Source organism: Urocitellus parryii, chromosome 4 (assembly GCF_045843805.1).
Source record: "Urocitellus parryii isolate mUroPar1 chromosome 4, mUroPar1.hap1, whole genome shotgun sequence".
In the NCBI taxonomy this organism is placed as follows: domain Eukaryota; kingdom Metazoa; phylum Chordata; class Mammalia; order Rodentia; family Sciuridae; genus Urocitellus; species Urocitellus parryii.
In genome coordinates this window covers 62,866,082-62,893,981 of record NC_135534.1, presented here as the reverse complement: position 1 = coordinate 62,893,981, position 27,900 = coordinate 62,866,082, and the positions used below count along the sequence as shown (strand labels likewise).

Here is a 27,900-nt window from a genome sequence, read left to right as displayed (position 1 = left end):
GGACTACATTTCCCATACTACACCGATTCTAACCCGGAAGTTCAAATTGCGCTCTCTCGACGCGAGAATTAAAGTGAAAAATACACGTTAAAAACACAAGCAAGTGTGTTTTTCTGGCTGTAGCACCAGCTGCCTTGCCTCGATGGGAATTGTTTTACAGGAACAGCGGCTTCTTTAGGTTCCAGAACGCGTTCCTGAGCTTCAACGGGCCGAGTGTGTTACCGGGATCAGAAGGCGGAGGCCAGCGGACCAAATTGGCGGGAGAATGTTTGTGATCCACAACCAGAGGCGCGGTACAACTTCTTGAGGTTCATGGTCTCAGGTGAGGAGCGTTGGGGTTTGTTGACCCGGAGCGTAGTAGCCGAAGGTGGGGGTGGCATCAAAGAAGTGGACAAAGCAGCGTGTTCGGGATTCTTCAGATTCAGGGCAGCAGAGGCTGTCATTGCTATTTCACACATCTTAATACTCTTTCCTGCCCCACGTTCTGCTTCCCCAGCTCTTACCTTTACCCGCTTTCTGTACACCCCACCTCCACTTATACCTTCTTAACTGATTTTCAGCACCCTACTTTTCGTTTGTCTGAATTCGTTAGCTTGCAGACCTGTAACCCAGCTCACACGCCCCCTCAGCGTCCAGTCTGGATCTACTGATGATAGGTCAACTCCAGGATGACCTGTGAGTTCAGAAAACCTAGAATGCCAGCCGACTTTATTTGGGGGCCAACAGGAACTTACAGGTTAATATTTACTACCTACAGACATCTCAATTACTTGAAACAATAATTTTTATTATGTGAAACTTTTTTTTTTTTAGTTTTTAGCGGACACAACCTCTTTGTATGTGGTGCTGAGGATCGAACCCTGGCCACACGCATGCCAGGCTAGCGCGCTACCGCTTGAGCCACATCCCCAGCCTGTGAAACTTTTATATATGGAAATTATTAATAGAATATTACAAACAATGTATTATCACACCAGATTGACTATTGATATGATATTTGCTTCCTGGTTCTTTAAAAGGTTAATATAGAAAAAAAATTGAATTTAATCTGTGTCTTTTATTCTCAGATACATTACCCTCTCATCTGCAATAAAAACAGATTTTATTATAAATTAGCTGTGTGTTTTATTCAGCCCATTTAAAAAAATGTGTATCCTTAAATGATACATAGTATTGCATTTTTTTTTCTTTTGTGGTACCTGGTATGGAACCCAGGACCTTGCACATGCTAGGCAAGTGTTCTACCATGGTGCTACATCCCAGATCCTGATTTTGTTTTTTTAATGAACACAAATGCTGTTTTCTGTGTATCACCCCCCAACTTAATTCTTTCACTATTATTTTTAAAGCCTATATAGATGTATATTTACATCCAATTCATTCCTAACCATTGTACTGTGCTCTTTTTTATGATATATAATATTTCCTTTGTCCATTCCTTTTTTTTTTTTACTATCAGAAACAATGTGTCTTTATGCACATGTGAGTCCCCAGAGCTGCTGTTCAAATAAGTTAACTACTAGCCACATATGACTATTCTTGCAATGTGGCTCCTTAGAATTAATATGTGCTGAAAGTGTTTATGAGGGGAATCATTTCCCCACATTATTGCCATTCCTTTATGTTGTAAGATTGGCTGGGGTTATTGGGGGTTAAACTCAGAGGCACTTTTGCCATTGAGCTACATCCCAATCCCTTTTTTATATTTTTATTTTAAGACAAAGTCTCACTAAGTTGCCTAGAGCTTTGCGACGTTGCTGAGGCTGGCCTAGAACTTGTGATCCTCATTTCTCAGCCTCCTTGGCCACTAGGATTATAGACATGAGCCGCTGTGCCTGGCTATTATCAGACTTTTAAGTTTTTTGCCAGTCTTAGAGGAAAGAAATGATATTTGCAATTTCCTTATTACCAGGCTATGAGTTTTTCTATATGGGCCTTCGTTCATTCAGATTTCACCTTATGTGAATTGCATCTTCTACGTAGTTTTCTATTGGTTTGCTTATTCTTACTGATTTGTAGGTTTTAAAAAAATATACTTGGAATACTAGCCAAATTTACATGTGTTGTAAGTAAACTTTTTCTTAGCCATCTGTATTTTAACCTAGTTTATGTTGTCTTAAAGTATTGTTATTCATGTTTCCATCTTTGATCCACTGGTGTGTGTGTGTATATATATATATATATATATATAGAGGGAGAGAGAGACACACACACGCACATATGTCATATATATATTTCTTTTTTATGGTACTGGGGATTTAACCAAGGGGTATTTTACCACTGAGCCACATTCGTAGCCATTTTTGTTTTTTATTTTGAGACAGGGTCTTGCTAGGTTGCTGAAGCTAGACTTGAACATGCATTTCTCCTGCCTCAGCTTCCCAAATTGCTGGGAATACAGGCATGGAGCACTGTACCCTGCTGGGGTATAATTTTTTTAAATAGTTGCAAGATAGGGATCTATTTTCATTTTTCTTTACATTGTCAACCAATTTTCTGAATACTTTGACTATATATATTACCTCATCTTTTTCTAAAAGAATTACGATCCTGCTCTATCTTACAGATGGTGGTTATGAGTTCTCATCTATACCAGTGTTTCTAGAGTCTATTTGCCTATTTCTATAGACAGTATGTTCTAATTACTATAACTTTATGATTTTTTCAAAAAATTTGATACCCTACCTCTTTCATCTTTCTTTTTGGAATCATCTTAGCAATTTGTAACCTTTAATTGATTGTTGAGTTTTCAGGTTGCCAGAAATATCTGTTCAAATTCTAATTGGAGTTATATAATATCCTCTTCTTTCAGTGAATATTTATTAGTGCCTACTATGTTTAGACCATCTCTGAGATGTAGGAGATGATGAACATGACAAAAATCCATATCCTCAAGAAGCAAGAAGGAGTATAGGGTAAACAGTTACAACAGCATTTGTAAGGGCTAGGAAGTCTGTAAGAACTTAATCTCTTGGGCAATTTGATTATCTTCTTACAAAAGATTGTATGTGTCATTCACCACTGTGTTTCCAACACCTAATACAATGCCTGATACCTACTAGAATCTCCCCAAATATTAACAAAATCAAATATCCAAAATCAACAACTTCAGGGTTCCCAAGCCACTGATTTTCAACACCTTGTTCTTCGTATGTCTGAATTCATTAGCTTGCAGACCTGTAACCCCAGCTCACGCGCCCTTTCAGCGTCCAGCCTGGATCTATTGAGTAAATAGAACCAGGATGCACCAGTGACACACACCTGTAATCCGGGCAGCTCGGGAGGCTGAGACAGGAGGATTACGAGTTCAAAGCCAGCCTCAGCAAAAAGCAGGGTGCTGAGCAACTCAGTGAGACCCCTGTCTCTAAATAAAATACAAAATAGGGCTGGGGATGTGGCTCAGTGGCTTGGGGGCTTGTTAAATCAGATATCTGTTTGATGGTAATGAAAAAAAATGATGTTTTTCTATCACAAATATATTACAGGTAAAGCATCCCTTATAGGAAATGCTGGGCCCAGAAGTGTTTTGGATTTTTTGATTTTTCAGATTTTGAATATTTGCATATACTTGATGAGGATAACCCCCATTTTTAAACTGAAATTCATTTATGTTTTGTATATACCTTATACCTGAAGTGATTTTATAGAGTAATTTTTATACAGTAATTTTAGTAATTTTATACAGTAATTTTCATTGAAATCTGTCACAGCAGGTCAGATGTAGAATTTCCACTGTGACATCATGGTGGTGCTAAAAAAGTGGCATATTTTGGCATATTTTAGATTTTAAGTTTAAGGATGCACAACCTGTACTGTGAGTTTATCCAAAACAGACTATATCTAATTCTGATGTTTTCAATATCTCACAGAGAATAGTAAAAATTTGAATGTCCAGTGAATTCCCATTCCGGGACTAATCAGTTTCATAAATCTGGTGAACTTGCTGGGTGTGATGGCACATACCTGTAATCCCAGAAACTCAGGAAGCTGAGACAAGAGAATGGAAAGTTCAAAGCCAGCCTCAGCAATTTTGTGAGGCTCTGAGGAACTTAGACTCTGTCTAAATAAAAAATAAAAAGGGCTGAGATGTGGCTTACTGGTTAAGCACCCTGAGTTCAATTCCTGATACAAACAAACACACCTGGAGCCAATGGTGCACACCTGTAATCCCAGCAGCTCAGGAGGCTGAGACTGAAGGATTATGAGTTTAAAGTCAGCCTCAGCAAAAATCAGAATGCTGAGCAACTCATTGAGACCCTGTCTCTAAATAAAATACAAAATAGGGCTGGGGATGTGGCTCAGTGGCTTAGTGCCCATGAGTTTAATACCTGGTACCAAATAAAAAACAAAAAACACCTGGAGAACTAAAGAGGTGACTCAGGACTCATCCTTCATTCTTCTGTCTTTGAAGCCTTAACAACACATTGACCTGTTAGGAATGCTTGATAATTACGAGGTAGTCACTAAGAGTTTTGTTACTCCTGTTGCTGCAGACTATCCCACTGCATGACTTCAAGCCCTTTGGAGCTCAATTTTTCTGCCTCTTACATTGGGTATACAGCAACAAGTCAGACATGAAACCTGTTCTGCAAGTCTTTACAATTTGTCAAGGAACATAGGACATATATGATTGTTGTGTGAGGCACTCAATAAAGTGCTAAGTGAGAATTGATAGGATGGAGCTATCACTTAGAACTGATGAAGCAGAGGTAAAGTGAAGTTTGATCACTAGAATGCATTCAATTTGACAAGTTGGAAAGCGAACTGTCATAATGAGGAGTCTGAGGAGGTCTGAAGGAGCCCTCTAATTAGAACTTCCAGGTCCTTGGCTCCATCACAAATAAGAATTTTAGTACAGAGATTTAGTAAAGAGAGGAAGAGCTTTGTTATAAGGCAAAAGGCAAAGGTCTACTCCCTGCTGCAGGCAATCTCAAGAGTGAGCCACATTGCCAGGGCTGAAGGTTGGATTTTTGTTAGGGTACATAACTAGGTGGAATAGTGTATGCAAAAGGATTGAACTTCCCTCTGGGATTCAGAATTATCATGTTTCCCTGTGGGTTTGGAATGTAGGTTTCGAATACATGAACATCTCTGGTGATCACTGGATTATGGTTCAATCAAATGTTAGCTCCTTTCCCTGACAAGATTAATGATCTCTTTCTGTTGAGGTTTTGTTCCTGTTTTGCTATGTTCCAAAAAAACTGATAGGGAACTGGAAAGTTGAAAGTAATTTGTGGACTATTTAGTGCATCCTTACATTTTGACCATTTTCTGTCCTTTAGTCTCCTTTATCCTGCTCATTAGACAGTCTATGAATTATTTGTTCTATATATTAATAGGAATATTTTTCCTTTAGAGACTTGGTGTTCCTTCTGTATCCCTAACTTTCTATATCAGAACAAGCAATTCAAGCAGAGGTAATGGCATGAGCAGAGTCTTGGAGGTAGAAAAAAAATTTTGGTTGGAGATACAAAAAAGGATCTTTATGGCCAGGAGTATATCTAGGATCAGCGAGAAAACATGAATAAAATGAGCCAGCATAAATATTTAAAGAGAGAACTCACTGAAATACATTCAGATAACTTTAAAACATCTCTCACCAAGGAATTGTTGAAGCTAGGTGATGGATGCATCCGTTTGTTATACTAATATGTGTGCTTTTCCATATACTTAAAATTTTCCTATAAAAAGTTTAGCGAGCCGTGCACCATGTTGCATACCTGTAATCCCAGCAACTCAGGAGGCTGAAGCAAGAGGATTACAATTTCAGCCTCAGCAAAAGGCCCGGAGAGGTAGAGCAGCACACCTACAATCCCAGAGGCTGAGGCAGGAGGATCACAAGCTGGAGGCCAGCAAAAAGGGAAAGGGGACTGGGGGTATAACTCAGTAGTTAAAGTACTCCTGAGTTCAATCCACAGTACTGTTCAAAAAAAAAAAATGATAAACAATTTAAGGGGCAATTGGTACTCTTAGGAACTCATCTACATATAAATCCAACATTAACATTAATATGTTTTGTACTTGCTGCTCTCTTGCCTTGATGTTGCACTCCAGTTATTTCACACTTTTCTGGAATCTCATTAGATGGTTCAGATCTGCTCCCTGCCCATCACCCCCACTAGGCCCAAAGTAGTAATCATCAGAAACGGGCTGAGGGCTAGAAATATAGCTCAGTGGTATAGCACTGGGTTTGATCAAGGCCATGGGTTTGATCCCTAGGAACAGACACACACAAAAAAAAAAAAAAAAAAAAAAGAAGAAGAAGAAGAAGAAATAAATGGACTGATGGCCTCAAAAACTCATATAATTAGAGAAACAGCCATAATTTTTTTTTTTTTTTTTTTGTCCTTATGGGCTTTTTTGTTTCGTAGGTTGGTTGTCAGTATTGGGAATAGAAGCTAGAGGCACTGTACTACTGAAAATACATCCCCAGCCCTTTTTTTAAATTGAGACATCTTCTTGCTAAGTGACTGAGGCTGACCTCAAACTTGAAATCCTCAGCCTCCCAAGTTGATAATAGTTTATTTTTCTTTTTGTTTTTTTCTTCAGGAGTAATGTGAAGATTCTTGTTCTTCTGGAAGCTGCTAAAACCAAAACATAAACAGTGCCAAAGTGGTAACAGAAGAATTCTTGAGATAAAGCATTTTTGCCCTGTACTTGGACAGCTGATAGGCCTGCCATGGCTCCTGTGAAGATCAGTCATGTGGTATCATTTTCCTCTCAGGTATATCAATCAATAGGGATGTTTGTTTGTTTGTTTGTTTTCCTTGATGACTGAAAAGAATGAACAAAGTAGGAGATTTGGCTCTACTTTCAGGAAACTCACAGTCTAATAGAAAGGACATGATGCCTTCTCTGGGAATCCAGAATCTAAGGGAAGAAATAGTTCTTGCCTTCAGGTTGTTCCCAGAGCAGTGCAAGAAACCGATAGAAATGTTCCAGGACTTGGAAGTTCCATAAAGGAGGTACCTCAGGATTCCACTAATAGCTTAAGGGTGCTGGGTAGATCCTAGGCCCAGAATCTGCACCAGGGTCCCCAGAACAACCATTTGGTCAGTCTTGTCATTGAGAGCAGACCAGAACACTCAACATCATACCTGACCTGTGATATCATGACCACTGTCAAGTGTGATCTCAGCCTCTTCCCTAAATGTTCTATAATTCCCATTTAGAGCTAAATCCCAGACCCTGAGCCCTAGCATTTCCCACATTTTCCTCTATTATCATTGCTCTACCCATTTATTCCTCCTCTTGTGTTAACTCTGGTCTTTCTCCAGAGGTGCTGTGGCATTTCAGGGGATAAGTCTACATTTTACAGCAATATTATTTGCATGGTGGGATATTTAGCATCCCTAACCCTGTGCCCCAATAACAGTATTGCTTATTAGTTATTATGATAGTCAAAAACATCCCTACACATTTCAGAAATACCCTTAGAGGGTCTTTAGGAACTACTATATTAACTTCTAAGTAAAATAAAACAATAATTACACTTATCCTGCTTATCTTCATAGTCATCCTGAACAGTTTTCTTCATAGACTCGTAGTCTTATAAAAGCTAGAAGCTAACCATAACACATGTAAAATAACTTAATAAAACTGAAGGTACTCAAGATCGTATTATCATTTTTAGTATTTAGACTGTGCCTCCTGCATTAGTCTCTTATTATAAAGCCTTCATAGAGTTTGCACATTGTGCTTTTGGCTCTTGGTCCTGAGTACCACTGTGAGCCCAGAAGTGTAGAAGTCCATAGCACAAGGCTATTCTAGGGACACACAGTTACTCCTGCACAGGTGATACTTAAGCTAACTTGCAAGGCATCTTCCCTACCCAAGTCTTCATGGTGCCAGTAATCATTTATAATTCATTATATTTACTGAGCCAGTTGCAGTGGCACATACCTGTAATCCCAATGGCTTGGGAAGCTGAGGCAGGAGCATCGGGAGTTCAAAGACAGCCTCAGCAACTTTGTGAGGCCTTGAGCAACTTAGCAAGACTCTGCCTCAAAATAAAAAAGTAAAAAGGGCTTGGGATGTGGGTAAGTGTCTCTAGGTTCAATCCCGAGTACCAAAAAAATATATATATAATTTTTTTCTTTTCTCTGATAACTTTATTATCAGAAATCAGCTCAGGGGTTTTCCTGCTATGATTGACAACTGATGGGATTCAAAAAAATCAAAGTGATTTTGAAAATCTCTTATGGCCCAGAGAATAAAACATCCAGTTTGTTTTAAACTACTGTTAGATTTTCTTTAAACTATAGTGGAAGATCTTTGGATAGGCCCTATCAATTATCTTTGGACTGCCAGAAGAACTTTATATTTCCTTTTTAGATGGAATGTATTTTGTGTGAGCAATTTAAACAAATAGTACTAACAGACTGAAATAAAATTTTAGGTAAGACTGATTCATTTGTATTTAAAAAAAAAAAATGCCAGAAGCTGGACATGGTGGCACATGCTTGTAATCCCAGCCATTCAGCAGGCTGAAGCAAAAGAATTGAAAGTTCGAGGCCAGCCTCAGCAATTTTGTGAGACCCTGTTTCAAACTGAAAAATACAAGGGGCTAGGGATATAGCTCAGTGGTAAAGCATCCCTGGGTTCAATCCCCAGTACAACTACATAAATGATGAAATGAAGTAATTATTTAATGAAATGAAGTAATAATAAATGAAATGAAGTAATTATCCATCTTCCAATATTGTGGTTTCCAACCCTACTCTGTGGGGGCCAACTTCTAGAAATTGAAAGGAGGGAGGACAAGTATGTCTCTAGGTATCCCCCCAACCTTGCTTTAACCAGAGCTCTGCTTCTATTTGTTGAAAAAAATATTAACACACACATAACGTGCTTCAGTATAAGATTTCAGTTAAAAAAAGGGATTTGGATATAGTTCAGTTGGTAGAGTGTTTGCCTTGCATGCACAAGGCCCTGGGTTCAATCCCCAGCACCACCAAAAAAAAAAGGAGGGGGTGGATTTTATTGCTGGAATAACATGGTTAGAAACCATGTGTCTAGGGCTAGGGATGTAGCTCAAGTGGTAACGCACTTGCCTGGCATGCGCGGGGCACTCGGTTTGATCCTCAGCACCACATAAAAATAAAATAAAGATGTTGTGTCCACCGAAAACTGAAAAATAAATATTAATAAAAACTAACTAACTCTCTCTCTCTCTCTCTCTCTCTCTCTCTCTCTCTCTCTCTTTTAAAAAAATTATAAAAAAATGTGTCTAGCTTCCCCACTCTCCTTATGGATGAAAAATTTTTGATCCAAAGAGGAAGTAATTTGTTTAAGGCCTCTCAACCAAAAAGTATCTGACTTTGAGTTAAAACTCAGAATTTCTTTCTATGTAAATATATCACTATTATTGTCTTGGAATAATCACTTTATATATAAGCATCCATTGTAAACTTAGAATAAAAATCTTTGGGGCTGGGGATGTGGCTCAAGCGGTAGCGCGCTCACCTGGCATGTTTGCAGCAAGGGTTCGGTGCTCGGCACCACATACAAACAAAGATGTTGTGTCCGCCAAAAACTAAAAAGTGAATATTAAAAAATTCTCTCTCTGTCTCACTCACTCTCTCTTTCTTTAAAAAAAAAATCTTTGCCCTTTTAGGATTGTTATAAAAATAAGAAAATGTCTGAAATAGCTGATAAATCAAAGACATTAGTAGAGAGTAATGGTTAAAAGCTCTGGTTTTAGAAACCTGCTTTGGTTGGTTATCTGGCATGAGGCCTTGGGTAAGTTTCCGAGCTTCCCTAAACTTCAGTTTATTGATTTACTAACTAAGAAGTAATAATAATAAACATGTAGGATTAAATGAGGGAGTCTGGTAAATAGATAGAGGTAGATGGTATCTAAATATCTTGGTACATGGTTCCTGTGTTACTGTGGATTCCCATCTGGTGCCTTTCTATAATATTAGGGTGCCTTAAAAGACTAGGGATCATAGGGATGCCTTATTCATGGGCATATTTTTCCCCATAGACTTAGTAAAGTTCCTGATTCTCTCCTTCTCTCTCTGACTTAGGATCCCAAGTATCCTGTGGAGAACTTGCTGAACCCAGATAGTCAGGGGAGGCCTTGGCTCAGCTGCCCTCAGGACAAGAGTGGGCAACTGAAAGTGGAACTACAGCTGGAGAGGGCAGTGCCCATTAGCTATATTGATGTAGGTGAGTGAGTTCCCTGGGGCCTCTGAGGTAAGACACTGGAGTGATATTCCCCTCTAACCCCACTACTCAGAGGTCTTAGTTCATTCCAGCCAAGCAGGCTTCTGGAATAAACCCTGCACAGGTGTGAATGAGAAATGTGGTCTTTGCCCTTGGAGCAGATTTGGTATTGGAGAACTCCATGGTCTCCATTCATATGGAATACAGTGTGAATGGAGCTCCTAGAACTATGCAATGTTCGGCTTTGATCTGTGTGATCTGGGTAAAGCCTTAGGACATTGGCCTAATTATAAATGCCAACAAATAGAATTTGTATACACCTCTAAATATTAGTGTCTGAGGATTACTGGTAAGGTGAACTGTGCATAGGAAAAGGTTGACTGTAGAATTCTTTGAAATAGAGAATTGACAAAGTCATCTGGTGCCAACTTTGTTAGGACAGAAAGATGTTGGGCTCCCTAGCAAGGATATAAGAGAAACAGAATTTGGCACTGCTTTCAGGGCCCAGGACAGGGAAGCAGCAAGTCTCTGCCGGATCTTCCCATGGTCATTTAGTGTAATTCCATGTTGTAATGTAGCCTGATACAGAACCTTTATGTTATCATTAAATTATTGGTTCCTTGTGTGACTCTACATGTTGCCAGACCTTTCTGACTACCTGCTAGTTTTAGAGTGAGGAATGTCCTCTTCCCGTCCAGTTCCCTTGTGTATAATTATTTCTATCGCACTTATCCTTTTCTCATCCTTTTGTCCCCAGGTAACTGTGGCTGTGCTTTCCTGCAAATTGATGTGGGCCGTTCTTCCTGGTCCCTAGACAGACCTTTCATCACCCTGCTCCCTGCAACCACACTAATGTCCCTCACTGATTCAAAGCAGGGGAAGAACCGCTCAGGGGTCCGCATGTTTAAAAATGGTAAAGAGGGCAACAGCAGAAGGGGGGTATGTTCCCAAGTAAGAAGGATGCAGTACTAGAGAGGATGTAAGTGCTTTGGAGTATAGATTGTGGGAGGGAGCCTGTTCAAGGGCTTAGTTATCTTAGGCTACTTCCTAAGAAGTAGATTAATTAGTGAGTGACATGCTTGTATGTGAATTCTTCATGACGAGGATGCCTGATAGCTGGGGATGTTTATTAGCTACTGATTGATTGATATTTCCCATGACTTGTAGGGTCTGAAACAAAACACATGTTAATTACTATGTTTTTTGTTTATATAAATGTATATAAGTATAGATGTAAGTAGCAGAAGGCTACATAATGGTTATATTTTATGTAGCATATAGTGTTTCCTGAATTCTGTTTATGTAGATATGCTCAGTGGGCACTGCAAAAGAAACATAGGATTTGATTCCTGTCCTCTAGGGATTTAGAGCCTAGTAAAGATTTGTCTGTGTTTAAATTGAAGGTGTTTGCGATGTCATAAAGGAAGAATGATACTGGAGGGGCATGTGAGGTGGAGAGAATGAAATCCTGACTGGATAGTGTTAGAAATTAGAGTTGTTGGGCTGGGGATGTGGTTCAAGCGGTAGCGCGCTCGCCTGGCATGCATGCGACCCGGGTTCGATCCTCAGCACCACATACCAACAAAGATGTTGTGTCTGCCGAGAACTAAAAAATAAATATTAAAAAAAAAATTCTCTCTCTCTCTCTCTCTCTCTCTCTCTCTCTCTCTCTCTCTCTCCCCTCTCTCACTCTCTCTGTAAAAAAAAAAAAAAGAAATTAGAGTTGTGTTAGAAATTAAAAGAGTTTGTAACATCAGTGTTTGATACTATGAGTGAATGAATGTGCAGGACTTATAGCATCGTGAGAGAGGTTGAGGACTTGTGGTTCAGGAAAGGTTGATATCTCAGCTAATCCATGAGCAAGCTGATTCCCCATACCCTAGCAACACAGATGCCTCTTGGTTGATTGAGATATTGATGAGGTCCCTAGAGAGTTGTAGAATAAGGATGTACCCAGGCTGGAAATGGTGTGGAAGCATAAAGGGGGAGTGATGGTCAGAAGGCAAGGAACTGGGTCTGAAAGAGCCCCGACAGGACTACTTGGTATTACCATTCCCTGAGCACCTAAACCTGAGGGGAATATTTACTGGTCATCTTCATTCTTCATCCTGTTGAAATTTGCTCTGTATAACCTGTCTTCTCTTTCCTTGGGATAAACTTTCTTTTATTTTTTCCCTCCATTAATTCATTTTCCCCCTCAGTTTGTTTCTCTTTTTTCCTTGAGATGATTTCCTGGCTCCAGCCTCAGGAGAATCATGGGATCGACTTCGCCTGACTTGTTCCCAACCGTTCACACGTCATCAGTCCTTTGGCCTGGCCTTTCTGCGGGTGCGTTCCTCTCTGGACTCCTCAGATGACCCTGTGATGGATCTCTCAGTCCCTGTGAGCTCTGAGCTAAGCCAGGTATATACTAGGGTAGAACCAGGATTTAGTATTTTCCCTCCCTTTGAGGGTTTTGGGTTAGAAAGCTGGTGCTTGATTGAGGGGTAGACACACTGCACACAAGCACAGGTGGGCATGCTGCCCTTTCTTACAAGTAGGAATGAACTCTTCCCCTTCTTTCCCTTACACAGGGAAGTGCAAGTGAGTGAGCCAGGTTCCAGGATTGCAGGGCCCAGAACTGACGTGAATGGAGCTAAATCTCCATGACCCTGGCCTTTCAATAAAATGGAAGCTCTGTGAAATTAGGGACCTGTTTGTCTTGTTCTATAAATGTATTCCTGGCACCTAGAACATTTCCTGGAACAAAATGGGCTTTTGGTAAAAAAGTTCATTGTGTAAATGACCCTTGGAGGGGAGTTGCAGATAGTCACATAAAGTATTATTATTCAAACCAAGACACTTTAAAGGCACACACCTATAATCCCAGCTACTCACAAATTCAAGATCACAAATTCAAGGTTAGTCTGGGCAATTTAATGCCTGTCTCAAAATGTTTTAAAATGGGCCAGGGAAGGCCCAGGAGATAGCTTAATGGCAGAGTGTTTGCCTAGCATTCTTGAGGCCCTGGGTTTAATCCCCAATACTGTAAGTAAGTAAATAAATAAATAGATAGATAGATAAATAAATAAAATTTAGGAAGCCAGGCATGGTGACACACACCTATAATCCCAGCTGGAGGCTGAGATAGGAGGGTCTCAAGTTTGAAGCCATCCTCAGCAATTTAGCAAGATCCTGTCTCAAAATAAAAGGGGTTGAAGATGTAACTCAATGATAGAGTTCAGTTAGCCTGGGTTCAGTCCCCACTACAGAAAGAAAGAAAGAGAAAGAAAAAATATTTACAGGACTGTCCCAGACAAACCAGGACATATATATGATCACCTTACTTTTCAGATAAATAAGGGACTTCCAGAATTTCTTTCATTTTGGCTGTTGAATTACTCTGCACCTCCACAACCTTGATTGGCTTGCAAGAAAGAAAGTTAACAACTCCAGAGCCAAGTCAGTAAGGCACTGAACAGTGAATAGAGTCAAACACACATGTAGTTACCGCATGAAATCATAAGAAAAGGCAGAGACTTGGAAACCATTGGTGATACTCAGTTTTATAATTTTAAGATATCTAAAATGTCATAGGCCTTTTTTTCTATAGTGTAATTCTAATTGGTATATTAGAGTGAAAGCAAAACATAACAGCTTTTAACCTTCTGAAATAGAGTTATTATGATCACAAATATTCTAGTAAGAAAATGGGTCACACTCCTAATTCTTGGAGAGGATTTGAACCCAAGCTGCTTGACTCCACCTGGCCTGTGCTCATAAGCTAAATTCTAATGATCAATCTCATGTAGAATTAAGGTTAAATAATTATCTCCAAACACACATCTAGTTAGTTACCCTTTCTAGTAGTATTCACTCTAAAATTCATGTGGCAGGGCTGGGGATATAGCTCAGTGGTACTCTAGAATGTATTAGACTCTGAGTTTAATCCCCAGCACCAGAAAATATAAGATAAAATTCATGCAATTATGTAAAGAAAAAAAACTAAAATCCTCAAAAATTAAACAAAATATTTTTAAAATAATTCTAGTTTATAATGACAATTAGAAATAGTAAACATTGAACATGTGTGAAGACCCGAATTGTTGTGAATTTACTTTATATACAACCAGAGATATGAAAAATTGCTCTATATGTGTAATAAGAATTTTAATGCATTCTGCTGTCATATAAATAAAAAAAATAAAATTTAAAAAAGAAATGCAAAAAAAAAAGAAAGAAAGAAAAGAAATAGTAAACAGTCAATGTGAATAAAAATACTAATTTTCAAGCTTTCAGAATGAGGTCAAGTCATACTTTATAAAAACATTTACCTTTAGAAGAATCCATAATAAGCCAAATGAAGTGGCACATCCCAGCAGCTTGGGAGGCTGAGGCAGGAGGATTATGAGTTCAAAGCCAGCATCAGCAACTTAGCAAGGCCCTAAGCAACTCAGTGAGACCCTGTCTCTAAATAAATTACAAAAAAGGGCTGGAGATGTAGCTTCTTTCTGTAGGGCTGGGGATCAAACCCAGGGCCTCACATTGCTAGGAAAGCAGCCTATGACACTGAGCCACATCCCCAACACAATTATTCTTTTTAACTTAAGGGAAAAAAGGAAATTTGAAAAAATAAAAAGGTCAATAATGACAGGTGCATTTTTTTAAAAAATATTTTTAGTTGTAGATGGACACAATGCCTTTGTTTATTTAGATTTTTTATGTGGTTCTAGGGATTGAACCCAGTGCCTTGTGAGGGCTAGGCAAGCATTCTACCACTGAGCCACAACCCCACCTCACAGATGCATTGCTTTGACAAAGAATTAGAAACTGTAGTGTACTACCTAAATAAAAATCTATGTAGAAATGATCATGTGATATCTATATATGCGCACATTTATGCATATATATACATATATATAAATATATGTATATAAACATCTCTTTATAGGTAGCTAAGAAATGATGGCCAAATGTGGTAGGCTTTTATTGCACATGAACAAAATTGTGCACAAAATGAATCATACTGTTAATTAAACAATATTATCAAATAAATACATACATATTATTTTTTTCTCTCAAAGATATATAGACGGCTCAGCGGTAGAGCGCTTGCCTACCATGTGTGAGGCCCTGTGTTCAATCCTCAGCACCGCATAAAAATAAATAAATTAATTAAATTTAAAATAAAGGTATAAAAAGATGTATAGAGATGAATGACTTAAATCAATTTTATATATGGACAATTAAAAGATACATGTTTTTGAAAGTTTGAACATGACAAAAGTTTGCAAGTGATATCAGTCTCTATAGCCCTGTTTTTTCCAGTAGGTGTATTTTTTTTATCCATGGGGGTTTTCATGGTCCTGGCAAAACTCTTTGCATTGGAGAACTAAATATACAAAATCATAGAATCTTATAACATAGAACCAGAAGAGAATTTGAGAGTCTGCACACATCTGCCAATATACCATGTATAAGTTACAGCAGATACATTCACTAAGGTGAGTTCCTAGGTGACAGTGTCCCCTGGTGGTGAATCTTGATATTCCATATTTCTCTGTTCTCAGGGCTCTTCTGACACTCAGGAGTCGCATCCTCAACCCTGGCTGGCTAATCCTTCTATCCGGAGGACATTCTTCCCAGAACCCCAGACGTATGTAGTTGCCAGAGCAAAGATCTACCAGTCACTTCTCAGATCTTTCTCCTAGAAGAGAAAGGCTACCATGTCACTCCCAAGCACACAAGCCCAGCCTGGGTTTCCCTAATTAATCACATCTCTCTCAGCCTAACCCTACCCATATATCAAATTGGCTTTCTCACTAGATGCCAGCAACTTGGGTGAGCAGAACGGGATCTGTGTTCCAAGTGAAATCAGTAACTCTTGTTTCTCTGCAGAAGCTCTAAGAAGATTTCAGAGCTCAAGGATATCCTAAAGCAGTTACAACCAGGGACTCTGGGGCGTTCAGCCCATATGGTGCTTTCTGCAGCCCGCAGGGCACCTTCAGCCAATATGGCAAGCCCAAAGAGCAATCATGCAGAACCAGGTCCCAGTCTTCCAAAGAATGCAGGTAAGGCCTAGTAACCTGCTCCTTAATGTTCCTAGCAATGTCCTTCCTTTAATCCACCACTGCTGTACATGGATGGCTCACAAGTAGTACTTCATGTGGAAGAAAAAAAACTATTGTCAGCAGAGAAGAGAAGTCAAATAATATATAATGATTGAAAGAGCACTGACCTAAATCAAAAATCCTTATCTCTTTGGGCCTCAGTTCCCTTGTCTTAAAAGTGAAGGGATTAAACTAAATACCTAGACTTCTTAGAGTATCCTTATTCTGTGGTCATCTCAGAAAGACAATTGAAGAGTGACGGGGTTTGGAGTTTATTGGAGAAATAAGGTGGCAGAATAATGTAGTTTAATGAGAAAAGAAGAAATAATTAAAAGATTCTTGGTAGGGCTAGGATTGTGGCTCAGTAGTAGAGTGCTCGCCTAGCATCCATGAGGCACTGGGTTTGATCCTCAGCACCATATGAAAATAAATAAAATGAAGGTATTGTGTCCATCTACAATTTTTAAAATATATATTAAAAAAAAAGATTGTATCCACCAAAAACCAAAAAAATAAATATTAAAAAAAAAAGACTTGGGGTTCTGTTTTGCACCAGATATTGCTAGGCACTTTTACCAACTTTACCTATTTAATGTTCACAACAAACTTATGTCCTCATTTTACAAAGAATGTAAGGTTCAAAGAGGTTACATTTTTGAGTCACTCTAACATTCTGTTCTTTTTATTTTTCCAAATAGCAAGAAAGAGAAAACCAATAAGGTTATCAACAAAAAGTTAAAAACATAGGATAGTTTGTTGTTTCATTGGGAAAATTTTTTAAAGGAAAAGGCTTGCCTATCATTTCAAAGAACTAAACAAATTAGTGAAATAATGAATGTATAATTTTATTGCAAAAATAGGAAATATTGATTCTTTTTTGTTGTGTAACAGATTACCTCAAAATCATCTTATGGTCTGTGATGATTAGGAATCCACTCATGGCTTAGGTGGGTCCTGTAGCTCTGGATCTGTCACAAGGCTGTAGCCGTCTCAGTGCTCAGCTGGAAAGGACCTGCTTCATAACCCACACACATGGTTGTTGGTCAGATTCATTTCCTCATGTGATACTGGACTGTGGTTCCTTCAATTCCTTTGCTATCCAGGCACAATGGTGCATGCCTATAATCCCAGAGGCTCAGGAGGCTAAGGCAAGAGGATCACAAGTTCCAAGCCAGTCTCAGCAACTTAGTGAGACCCTAAGCAACTCAGCAAAACCCTGTCTCTAAATAAAATATTTAAAAAGGGCTGGGGATGTGGTTCAGTGGTTAAGCACCCTTGGGTTCAATCCCTGGTACAAAAAAAAAAAAAAAATTCCTCTGCCATGAAATCCTCTCTATAAAGTATCTCACAGTGTGGTAGCTTGTTTCATTAGTGAACAAACAAGAGGGCAAAATGGAGTGCCAGAGAGAGGGAGTGTGCACATGCTACAGCCTGTTGCAAGAAACTGACAGATTATGTCATCCCATCACTTGTGTCATATGCTGTTCTTTAGAAGCAAGTCATTAGGTCCAGGCCACACTCAGGGAGAGACATGAATATCAGGAGACAGCAATCAATGGGAGTCCTCTCAGAAGCTGTCTTCCATATAATGAAAGACATAGTTTATTATTTTAAGAGAAGGAAAATGGAATGGAACCAACCATTTTGGGACATTTACTACATACTGAGCTCCAGGGCTATAAAAGCACTTTGATATTAAATGCTGTACAAAATGTCTCTTAAATTCTGAATAACTAGACAGATGACAGTTACTAAATTTTATTATCACTCATTGACAGATATTTATTGAACATTTCTTACATGCCAAGCATGTGCCACAGTTATCACAGTAAATAAAATAGCAATGATTCTACCCTGATGAAGAGATACGTACCCATATCACACAAAGAAATCTGAAACTAAAATAGTGATAAGTACAACGAAGGAAAATCATAATAGGATGATTAGAATTAGATTAGAGAATCCAGGAAAAACAACTCATAAGAAATAACATTTCATCTAAGACTTGAAGAGTGAGAATTAACCAGGCAAAGAGGGTGGAAACAGTATTCTTCAAAGAAGTACATGATATGTGAAAACCTTTTGTGAATGAGCTACCTTTAATGAGCATTTCTAACACAGTGCCCAGAGCAGAGGAGGAGGACTCAGAGAATGATGTTGTCAGGACAAAGAGACGAAAAATGCAGGACCAAAGGTAAGTAGGTCAATGTGAAAGGCCAAATCACCTCCCCAAACCTTATCATCCTTCTACAGCTGTTCTCCACCCACTCATGCGTCAGGTAGGTCAGAGAGCACCCTTGGGTCTTGAGCTCTTAGTCTAGAACTTAGAAGAGAAACGAGTACTTGTCCGTGTGTCATCAGGCAAGAAGGCAGCCCTAAAGGGAGCCAGAATCTGTAGATGAGTACACTGCGTCTCAAGGATTTCATAAAAATTTAAATCTTTTCTGCTTCAAAAGTCATTGTCAAGGAAATAAAAAGATATTCCATTGAATATGGGAGAAAATATTTGTATATTATATTACATATTTTATATATATATCTTAAATATAAAATATATAAAGAACTCTTCTAAATCAACAATACAATGATAACCTAATTGTAAAAGTGGACAAAGAGGGCTGGGGTTGTGGCTCAATGGCAGAGTGCTTGCCTAGAATGTCTGAGGCACTGGGTTCAATCCTCAGCACCACATAGAAATAAATAAAATAAAGGTCCATCAACAATTAAAACAATATTTTTTAAAAAATGGACAAAGAATCTGAAGAGAATTTTTTCTCAAGAAGATGTAAAATGACCAATAAACATGAAAGATGCACAACTTCAGTCACCATCAGAGAAATGGGATGACTAATTAAAAAGATGGACAATAACAAGGGTTAGCAAAGATTTAGAGAAATTGAAACTTTTATAAATTACCAGTAGGAATGTAAAACAGCGCAGCTTAGACTGAGAACATAGCTCAGTGGTAGATATTTTCCTGGCATTCATAAGGCCTTTGGTTCAATCCCCAGCACTGGGGGGAAAAAAAATCAAAGTTAAATAAAATAGTGCACCTGCTTTGGAAAACAATTTGGCAATTCAGAAACCTAAAGATAGAGTTACCACATGATTCAGTGATTCTATGCCTAGTGTATACCCACAGGTATTCACATAACTTATATGTCCATAGCAGCATTATTCACAATAGTTAGAAAGTAGAAACAACCCAAATATCCATCAACTGGTGAATGGATAAACAAAATGTAGTGTATATATACACAATGGAATATTATTTGTCCATGAAAAAGGAATGGTTATAGTTACTTGAAAGGCTGAAATGCTGAAAAAGGAGGTTTACAAGTTTGAGACCAGCCTAGGCATCTCAAAATACAAAATCAAAAGGAATGGAATATAACTCGGTGGTAGAGTGCCCCTAGGTTCAATCCCCAATACCCAGGTGAATTTAGTATTTTAGATGTATTGTATAATACCTGTTCTAATATGAAAAAACCTTGAAAACACTGAGTGAAAAAAGTCCATCACAAAAGACCACATGTAGTAGGATTCCATTTATACAGAATAAATAATAAATCCATAGAAACACGAAGTATATATAAGTATTGTAGTACAGAGGAATGGGGAGTCGCTGCTAATGGGTTTGGGATTTCTTTGGGGGGGTAGTAAAAACCTGCCAGAATTAGATATAGTTGTGGTTACTTGACTTGGTGAAGATACTAAATTTACCTGTTGAGGGTGGGTACTGGGAATTGAACCCAGGGGCACTCTTCCACTGAGCTATATTCCATTTCTTTTGATTTTTTATTTTGAGATGCCTAGGCTGTTCTCAAACTTGTAATCCTCCTTTCTCAGCATTTCAGCCTTTCAAGTAACTGGGATTATAGACTTGGCCCACTATAGCCTGCCAAAATTCACTCTTTTTTTGGGGGGAGGAGGTACTGGAACTTGAACCCAGGGGTACTTTACCACTAAGCTACATATATTCTCAGTCCTTTTTTACTTTGAACAGGATCTCACAAAGTTACTTAAGCCCTTGCCAAATTGCTAAGGCTGGCCTTGAATTTGCAATGCTCCTGCCTCAACTTTTTAAGTAGCTGGAATTCCAGGGTATATTACTACACCTGACCAAAGTTCAAATTTTAAAAGGATGTCTTTCTGGAGATTACCCATATTCTCCTGTAAATATACTTCTACTTTCCTATAAACCTGTGTCTATGCTTTTTTGTGTGTGTGGTGTTGAGGATTGAACCCAGGGCCTTGTGCATTCGAGGCAAGCACTCTACCAACTGAGCTATATCGCCAGCCCTCTGTCTATGCCTTTAAAAAAAAAAAAAAAAAAATGAAGGGCCCAGCATGGTGGCACTTATCTGTAATCTCAGCAACTTAGCAAGACCCATCTCAATATAAAAAGTAAAAAGGGCTGGGGATGTGGCTCAGTGGTTAAGCACCCCTCGGTTTAATCCCCAATACTAAAAAAAAAAGCGGGGGGTAATGTTATGGTATGTGTATGATACATCAATTAAAAAATAATTAATGGGGCTGGGGATGTGGCTCAAGTGATAGCGCGCAGGCCTGGTATGCGCGAGGCACTGGGTTCAATCCTCAGCACTACATAAAAATAAATTAAAAAGATATTGTGTCGGGCTGGAGATGTGGCTCAGCGGTAGCGCGCTCGCCTGGCATGCGTGCGGCCCGGGTTCGATCCTCAGCACCACATACCAACAAAGATGTTGTGTCCGCCGAGAACTAAAAAATAAATATTAAAATTTCTCTCTCTCTGTCTCTCCTCTCTCACTCTCTCTTTAAAAAAAAAAAAAAAAAACACCAAACTGGGAATAGTGGTCCATGCCTATAATCCAAACTACTCCAGAGACAGAAACAGGAGGATCACAAGCTCAAGGCCAGCCTAGGCAATCCAGTAAGACCAGCTTGGCACAGGTGTCTTAAAAAAAAAAAAAAAAAAAAGATATTGTGTCCACCTAAAACAAAAAAATAAATATTAAAATAATAATAATAATTAAGGGCTGGGGTTCTAGCTCAGCAGTAGAGCACTCGCCTAGCATAGGCTAGGCACTGGGTTCGATCCTCAGCACCACATAAAAATAAATAAAATAAAGGTATTGTGTCCAACTACAACTAAAAAAATATTTTTAAAAAATAGGGCTGGGTTGTGCCTTAGTGGTAGGGCACTTGTCTCGTCGCATGCATGAGGCGCTGAGTTCAATCCTCAGCACCACATAAGTAAACAAAATAAAGGTATTATGCCCATCTACAATTAAAAAAAGAAAATAAATAGGGCTGAGGTTGTGGCTCAGTGGTAGAGCGCTCACCTAGCATGAGCAAGGCCCTGGGTTCGATCCTCAGCACCACATAAAAATAAGTAAGTAAAATAAAGGTATTGTATCCAACTACAACTAAAAAATAAATTTAAAAAGAAAAGAAATAAATGATTGAAATCTAAGAACAATAATAGAAGCTCTGGGGTTTTTTTGGTTTCATTTTCTTCAGTGGGGATTAAACCCAGGGTCTTTATGCCAGGCAAACCTTCTACCACTGAACTATACCCCCCAGCCCCAGAAGCTCTGTTGTCAGATGTTCAAAGGTTAAATGATTTCCTTCACCCAGCAGGGTAACACACACCTATAATACCAGCTACTCAGGAGGCTTAGGCAGGAGGATGGCAAGTTCAAGGCAAGGGCAACTTAGACCCTATTTCAACATGAAAATGATTAGGGTTGTACTTAGTAGTTGATTACTTGCCTAGCATGCAAGAGGCTCTGAGTTTAATCCCCAGTACTACAAAAGGGGGGGGAAAAAAAGTCCTTTAAATCTGGTATGTCAAATGGGAAAACTATCACTCCAACCCAGTGTTACTAGGTCAACATCACTGTTCTAAATACTTTTTGCTCTAATTCTAGATTCCTTCAGCCCTTATAGCTTCTCACGGATAGCTGGTCTTTACCTGCTTTTTCTTACAGGCCTTTGACCAACTCAAACTCCCGGCTGAACAGGAAGGGGACAGTAAAGGCAAGGCAAAGAGAATACCAATCCCAGGCCCCAAACAGTGGTGTCCAGGATAGTGAACAATGCCCCATTTGTGCAGGTAAGCTGCTTCAGTCTGGGAGGGTGGTCATGTGATTACTAAGCATTCCTTAAGGGAAGAATAGGAAATCTGGGGGTACTGTGCAGAAACTTGGATTTGGACTCCTTGCCTCTGTCATCTCTACAGTTCCCACCTCTGTAACCTATGTGTCCCACCTATGTGGTTTTAGCCAAATGTCATTCAAGATAAGTTTATATTGAACACATGCTCCCTTCACATCAGGTAAGCTGAGGAAGTGACAAGGGCCCCAACTCTCTGGAGAAGCTAAACACAAACAATGTAAAACACTGTCAGAGAAAGCCTAGAATTTTCTTCATAACTTTTCCCTCTGTCCAAATTCTGCTTACTCTAAGTTTCTGTTCAAATTGTTAGCTCTTGCTGGGTGTGGTAGCATATACCTATAATCCTAGTGACTTAGAAGACTGAGGCAGGAGGGTTACAAGTTTGAAGCCATCTTCAGCAATTTAGCAAGGCCCTGAACAATTTAGTGAGGTCCTGTTTGAAAATAAAAATTAAGGGGCTGGGGTTGTGGCTCAGCGGTAGAGCGCTTGCCTACCACATGCAAGGCCCTGGGTTCAATCCTTAACACCACATAAAAATAAAATAAAGATATTGTGTCTACCTAAAACAAAAAAACAAACAAACAAAAGGTATTGTGTCCAACTACAACTAAAAAATAAATATTTTTTTAAAAAAAGAAAGAAAATAAAAGTTAAAAGAGCTGCAGCCGGGCACAGTGGCACACACCTGTAATCCCAGCAGCTAGGGAGGATGAAGCAGGAGGATAGAGAGCAACCCAGCCTCAGCAAGTCGCTAATCAACTCATTGAGACCCTATGTCTAAATAAACTACAAAATAGGGCTGGGGATGTGGCTCAGTGGTTGAGTGCCCCTAAGTTCAATACCCAGTACCACAAAAAAGAGCCGGAGATGTAGCTCAGTGGTAGAACACCCCTGGAACGAATGGTACTTCTTTGCCAAAACTTCTCTGATCTTCACAGATAATCTCTCCCAGTTGAGCTCCTGCAGCATTCTCTTAATTCCATGGACTATGCACTTCTCACCTACTTTCTGTCAATATTCTTTTTGTTCCCAATTTATCTTCACCACTAGACTACATTCCATAAGGACAGTCTGTTTACTTCAGCTCTTAGCATACTGTCAGGCACATAGTGAATACTTAATAAATGTTTGACAGATACATGATAGTGTCTCTCAGGTGTCACATATTCAACCATGATAAATTTTCTGCAAGAACAGCTGCATTTTGGCAGCAGATACACCTTTCAGGCTTTCAGACTTCTTTTTTTTTTTTTTTTGTACTGAGGATTGAATCCAGGGATGCTTTACCACTAGGCTACATCCCCATTCCTTTTTAATTTTTTGAGACAGGGTTTTGCTGAGTTGCTTAGGGCCTCACTAAGTTGCTGAGGCTGGCTTTGAATTTATGATCCTCCTGCCTCAGCCTCCTGAGTTGCTAGGATTACAGGCATGTGCCTCCATGCCTGGCTCCCTTCAGATTTCTTGGGGTGCCATCCTTCCTAAGAACAGGCCCATTTGTGTTTACCTCTTTCTCTCTCCCTTAGGTTCCTTCAGCATTGAGATTCTTCCCCTGCATGCTGCCACTTGTGGAGAGACCTCCCCGCCTCACCCAGCTTCTCCCTCCTCACCATCTTCATCCCAGTCTGTACTGTGGGTGTCATCCCCAGAGAGTTCACCTCCCATTTCCTGGGTCCAGTGTCCCATCTGCCAGTTCCAGTTCTCAGCAAGAGAAATAGAAGAACATGCCAGTGTGTGTGGGGAGGTTTTTCCAGCGTGAGCCATGAAATCCTGTGGTTTGGGCCCCCACTATGACTAAGACAGAGAAGTAGGTCTCTCACCTCTCTTTTTGTTGTTGTTTTGTTGTTGTTATTGTTGTTGCTGGAATTCAAAGGCCTCATGTGTCCTAGGAAAGGGCTGTACCACTGAGCTATACCCCTAGCCCTGAAAGTGGATCTCTTGGCAGCTGAGAAGGACTGATGAAGGCAGTCCTCCCTTCCTCCCTTCATTTATTCCCTCAGGACACGCCTAGAGTACCACTGGGCCCAGCTCCCCATTCCTAGTTGTCAAGGATCTGTCACCATGGCACCCAATTCTCCTAAGAGCAGCTCTGTCCTTTTCCCCCTTGGAACTTTTGGGATGGAACTGGTAATCTTTAGGGCCTTGGGATAATATCCAGAATGTCCTTCCCTCCAGGAATGGTATATATCCTCATGTCCATTTTCCTAAAAGGAAAACTGAGGACTAGTCAAAAGAACAATACTGCCTGACAGATAAGATCCTGTTGTGTTCTGGAAAGATAAGTTTTGAGCATGAGACTGGCTTTTATATCCTTAGTTCCTGCCCTAGCTGTAATCACGTACTGCCATGTGACTTTGGTACAGTTATTTATCTTGGGCCCAGAATTTACTGTTGTAAACAGAGAAACTCCCTTTACCTGCTGCTCACAAAGTAGTTATAGAGCCCACATAGTTTAATGACTGGGGAATAAGGCCAGGGACCTTGCACAAATCCCATTGCCCTTATACACAATGAAGTAGTTGGACCAGAGGGTCTCCAAGTTCCCTCAAACTATGATAGTCCAAATTCTATTTCTACCTTCTTTGAGCAACTATGCACTCTCTCCCTTTTCCCAGAAGATTTCATTGTATGACACTAACACCAGTTTCCCTGGTCCCCAGGGCAGGGAGCAGAGGGGGAGCAGCTGGTCCTGGCAAAGGGAGGGCCCGGGGCGGGGTTTTGAATGAGTGGGAAAGAAGATGCTAGATGCATTCAGGGGAGCAGACAGAGGAGGAGTTCATGTCTTTGGTCCTTTCCTGCATAGGTGGGTGCAGCCATGGACCCTCTCACGGTAAGAACTTCTGCTCCCCTTCCTCCATCCTACTCCCATTCCTCATTATGGAGAAAGCAATAGATTGGTGAGTCGGCAGAGGAAGCTTAGCTGCCAGGCAGGTTGTGAGCTTTACAATATGAGTGGAAGAGCCCCCAGAGCCTTGAACTGAACCCAAAGGAAGAGCAATGAACATGGGCCTCAAAGAAAAGGGATAAGGCAGTAAGTACCGAGGAGAGAGAAATGCCCTCCAAAGTAGCAGAGGGCAAAGCGAGAGGGGTTTGTTGGAGAAAAAAACATGTTGGGATATTGGTAGGAGTTCTGTTCAGAGCTGGGAATGGGTGTTCATAGTTAAAAAGACCCTCCTGTGTGGACATGCTTGGACCTGCCCTTTCGAGAAGCTGTGGGACTTTCAGAGGGATGAGCAGCTGGAAGATGAAGTCAACAAGATGGGAGCTGGGTCCTGGCCAGATCCTTTGTGCCTACATGTAGGGTTAGGCTCCCTGTGCAGCCCTGCTTTAACCTACCCTTTCTCAGGGCATCCATTTGGACCCAATGTATTTAGGTCCCTCTAAAGGTGGAAGTTAAACTAAGGACAAGGACCCCCTCGGATCCATTCTGGCACTATCTCGTTCACTAACATGAGAATCTACACAATAAAATGGTGAATAAGAGACTTTTTGCCTGTATGTATTGGGCAGGGAAGGACACAGTGGTAGCTAGTGGGAGGGTAAGAGAGACTCCAAAACAAAGGAGACTAGAAACTCAGAATCCTGTCCTCTCCACTTCTTCATCCAGCTACAGCCTAACTGGACTGAGATTGTGAACAGAAAGCTCAAGTTCCCACCTCCACTCTTGGGTGCCATCCAAGAGGGGCGACTGGGTCTTGTGCAGCAGCTGCTGGAGTCAGGGGTCGAGGCCACAGGCAGTGGGCCAGGTGGGCCCCTGCGGAATGTGGAGGAGGCTGAGGATCGCTCCTGGAGGGAAGCTCTCAACCTGGCCATCCGCCTGGGTCATGAGGCCATCACCGATGTGTTACTGGCCAATGTCAAGTTTGATTTCCGACAGATCCATGAAGCCCTACTAGTAGCAGTGGACACAAACCAGCCAGCAGTGGTGCGTCGCCTGCTGGCCCGGCTGGAAAAAGAGAAGGGTCGCAAAGTAGATACTAAGTCTTTCTCGCTGGCTTTCTTTGATTCATCTATTGATGGCTCCCGCTTTGCACCTGGTGTCACCCCACTCACCCTGGCCTGCCAGAAGGACCTATATGAGATTGCGCAGTTGCTTATGGACCAGGGTCACACCATTGCCCGGCCCCACCCCGTCTCCTGCGCTTGCCTTGAGTGCAGTAATGCCCGCAGGTATGACCTGCTGAAGTTCTCTCTGTCCCGCATCAACACCTACCGAGGCATTGCGAGCAGGGCCCACCTCTCACTGGCGAGTGAGGATGCCATGCTGGCTGCCTTCCAGCTCAGCCGCGAGCTCAGGCGCCTTGCACGCAAGGAGCCTGAGTTTAAGGTTGGTTCTCACACTTCCTCCTGCCCTCGGTTACCTACATCTGTTCTCAGGAATAGATAGGAGTCACAATCAGTCCTGGGACCCCTAGTCTTTTTGTTGTGGTGGTGGTTGATACTGGTAATTAAACCCAGGGGTGCTTCACCACTGAGATACATCCCGGTTCTATTTTTCCCCTAGTCGTTTTATTTTTTTTTAATTTTCTTTTTTTCAGAGAGAGAGAGAGAGAATTTTAATATTTATTTAGTTTTCAGCAGAAACAACATCCTTGTTTTTATGTGGTGCTGAGGATCGAACTGGGACCGCATGCATGCCAGGCGAGCGCGCTACCGCTTGAGCCACATCCCCAGCGCCCCCCCCCCCCTAGTTTTATATTTTGAGACAGAGTCTTGCTAAGTTACTGAGGTTGAACTTGCTATCCTTCTGCCTCAGCCTCCAGAGTAGCTGGGATTACAGGTGTTTGCCACCATGCCAGGCAAGGGGCACCTAGTCTTATGCAAGAGGCACAACCCCCACCCTAGGGGTGCTCTAGGTCTATCTGAAGGAAGAGAGAGAAAGAAAAATAGAAGAACAGTTGGAGAGACTTAGATATGACATTCAGTAGAACCTGTCTTTTTGGAATTCCTATTATGTGTTCCATGGGGTGGGGCCAGGCAATGGTGTGGCCCTGGTCCTGGATATTGTGTCTTGGGACTCTAATGCAGGGAGAGGGTGACAAGACACTCCCAGGAGCACTCCCATTTAGTGCTTCTGTGTTCACAGGGCTGCCAAAGCCCAGAAAGCAGTCAGGAAGCTGCAGCTGTTGTGTTCAGGGAATTCTCCAGGGAGGAAGAAGCATTAAGGTTAGCTGTGCATGGAGAAGCAAGAAGAGTATTTGAAGTAGAGCTACAGTCCCAGCAAAGGCTGTCAGGTAGCAAAAGTATGTGTGGTGATAAATACAGGGGAACCCTGTGCAAGATCAAATACATGAGTGGAGCCTGGAGGCAGGGACCAGTCAGGGGCCTTGAATCACCAATCCAGTTCACCCATCACTTAGCCACTGGCATCCTGTGAGCCAAGCCAGACTCAAAATTGCCATTAGACAGGGAAGCATAGAAGAGTGTTAAAATGAAGGCCTGAGCCTGGCGCAGTGGCATATGCTGAGGCAGAAGGATGGTG

General features: G+C 40.7%; 2 protein-coding genes across 2 annotated transcripts in view; both read left to right on the top strand.

Annotated features, from left to right (window-relative positions):
* Positions 1 to 63: 63 nt before the first annotated feature.
* Xndc1n (XRCC1 N-terminal domain containing 1, N-terminal like) lies at positions 64 to 26,027 on the top strand. Its single transcript, XM_026400958.2, has 11 exons — positions 64 to 322; positions 6,550 to 6,724; positions 10,032 to 10,173; positions 10,928 to 11,083; positions 12,395 to 12,573; positions 15,720 to 15,805; positions 16,048 to 16,220; positions 18,381 to 18,453; positions 22,235 to 22,359; positions 23,945 to 24,225; positions 25,222 to 26,027. The coding sequence occupies exons 2-10, from the start codon at positions 6,680 to 6,682 to the stop codon at positions 24,175 to 24,177; spliced, it is 1,212 nt and encodes a 403-aa protein (XP_026256743.1). The 5' UTR covers positions 64 to 322; positions 6,550 to 6,679; the 3' UTR covers positions 24,178 to 24,225; positions 25,222 to 26,027.
* The window catches only part of LOC113191287 (short transient receptor potential channel 2), a 19,395-nt gene continuing 16,728 nt past the window's right edge, over positions 25,234 to 27,900 (top strand). The window contains exons 1-2 of the mRNA XM_026400957.2: positions 25,234 to 25,248; positions 26,026 to 26,745. Of these exons, the coding sequence (XP_026256742.2) occupies positions 25,234 to 25,248; positions 26,026 to 26,745 (735 nt within the window). The remainder of the gene's footprint in view (positions 25,249 to 26,025; positions 26,746 to 27,900) is intronic.

Bases quoted from the DNA above. Each gene is read 5' to 3' on its own strand.
- Xndc1n (XM_026400958.2), top strand. From the start codon at position 6,680: ATGGCTCCTGTGAAGATCAGTCATGTGGTATCATTTTCCTCTCAG. The intron at 10,174-10,927 runs GTGAGTGAGTTC...TTTTGTCCCCAG, and splicing joins CATTAGCTATATTGATGTAG to GTAACTGTGGCTGTGCTTTC. The intron at 12,574-15,719 runs GTATATACTAGG...CTCTGTTCTCAG, and splicing joins TGAGCTCTGAGCTAAGCCAG to GGCTCTTCTGACACTCAGGA.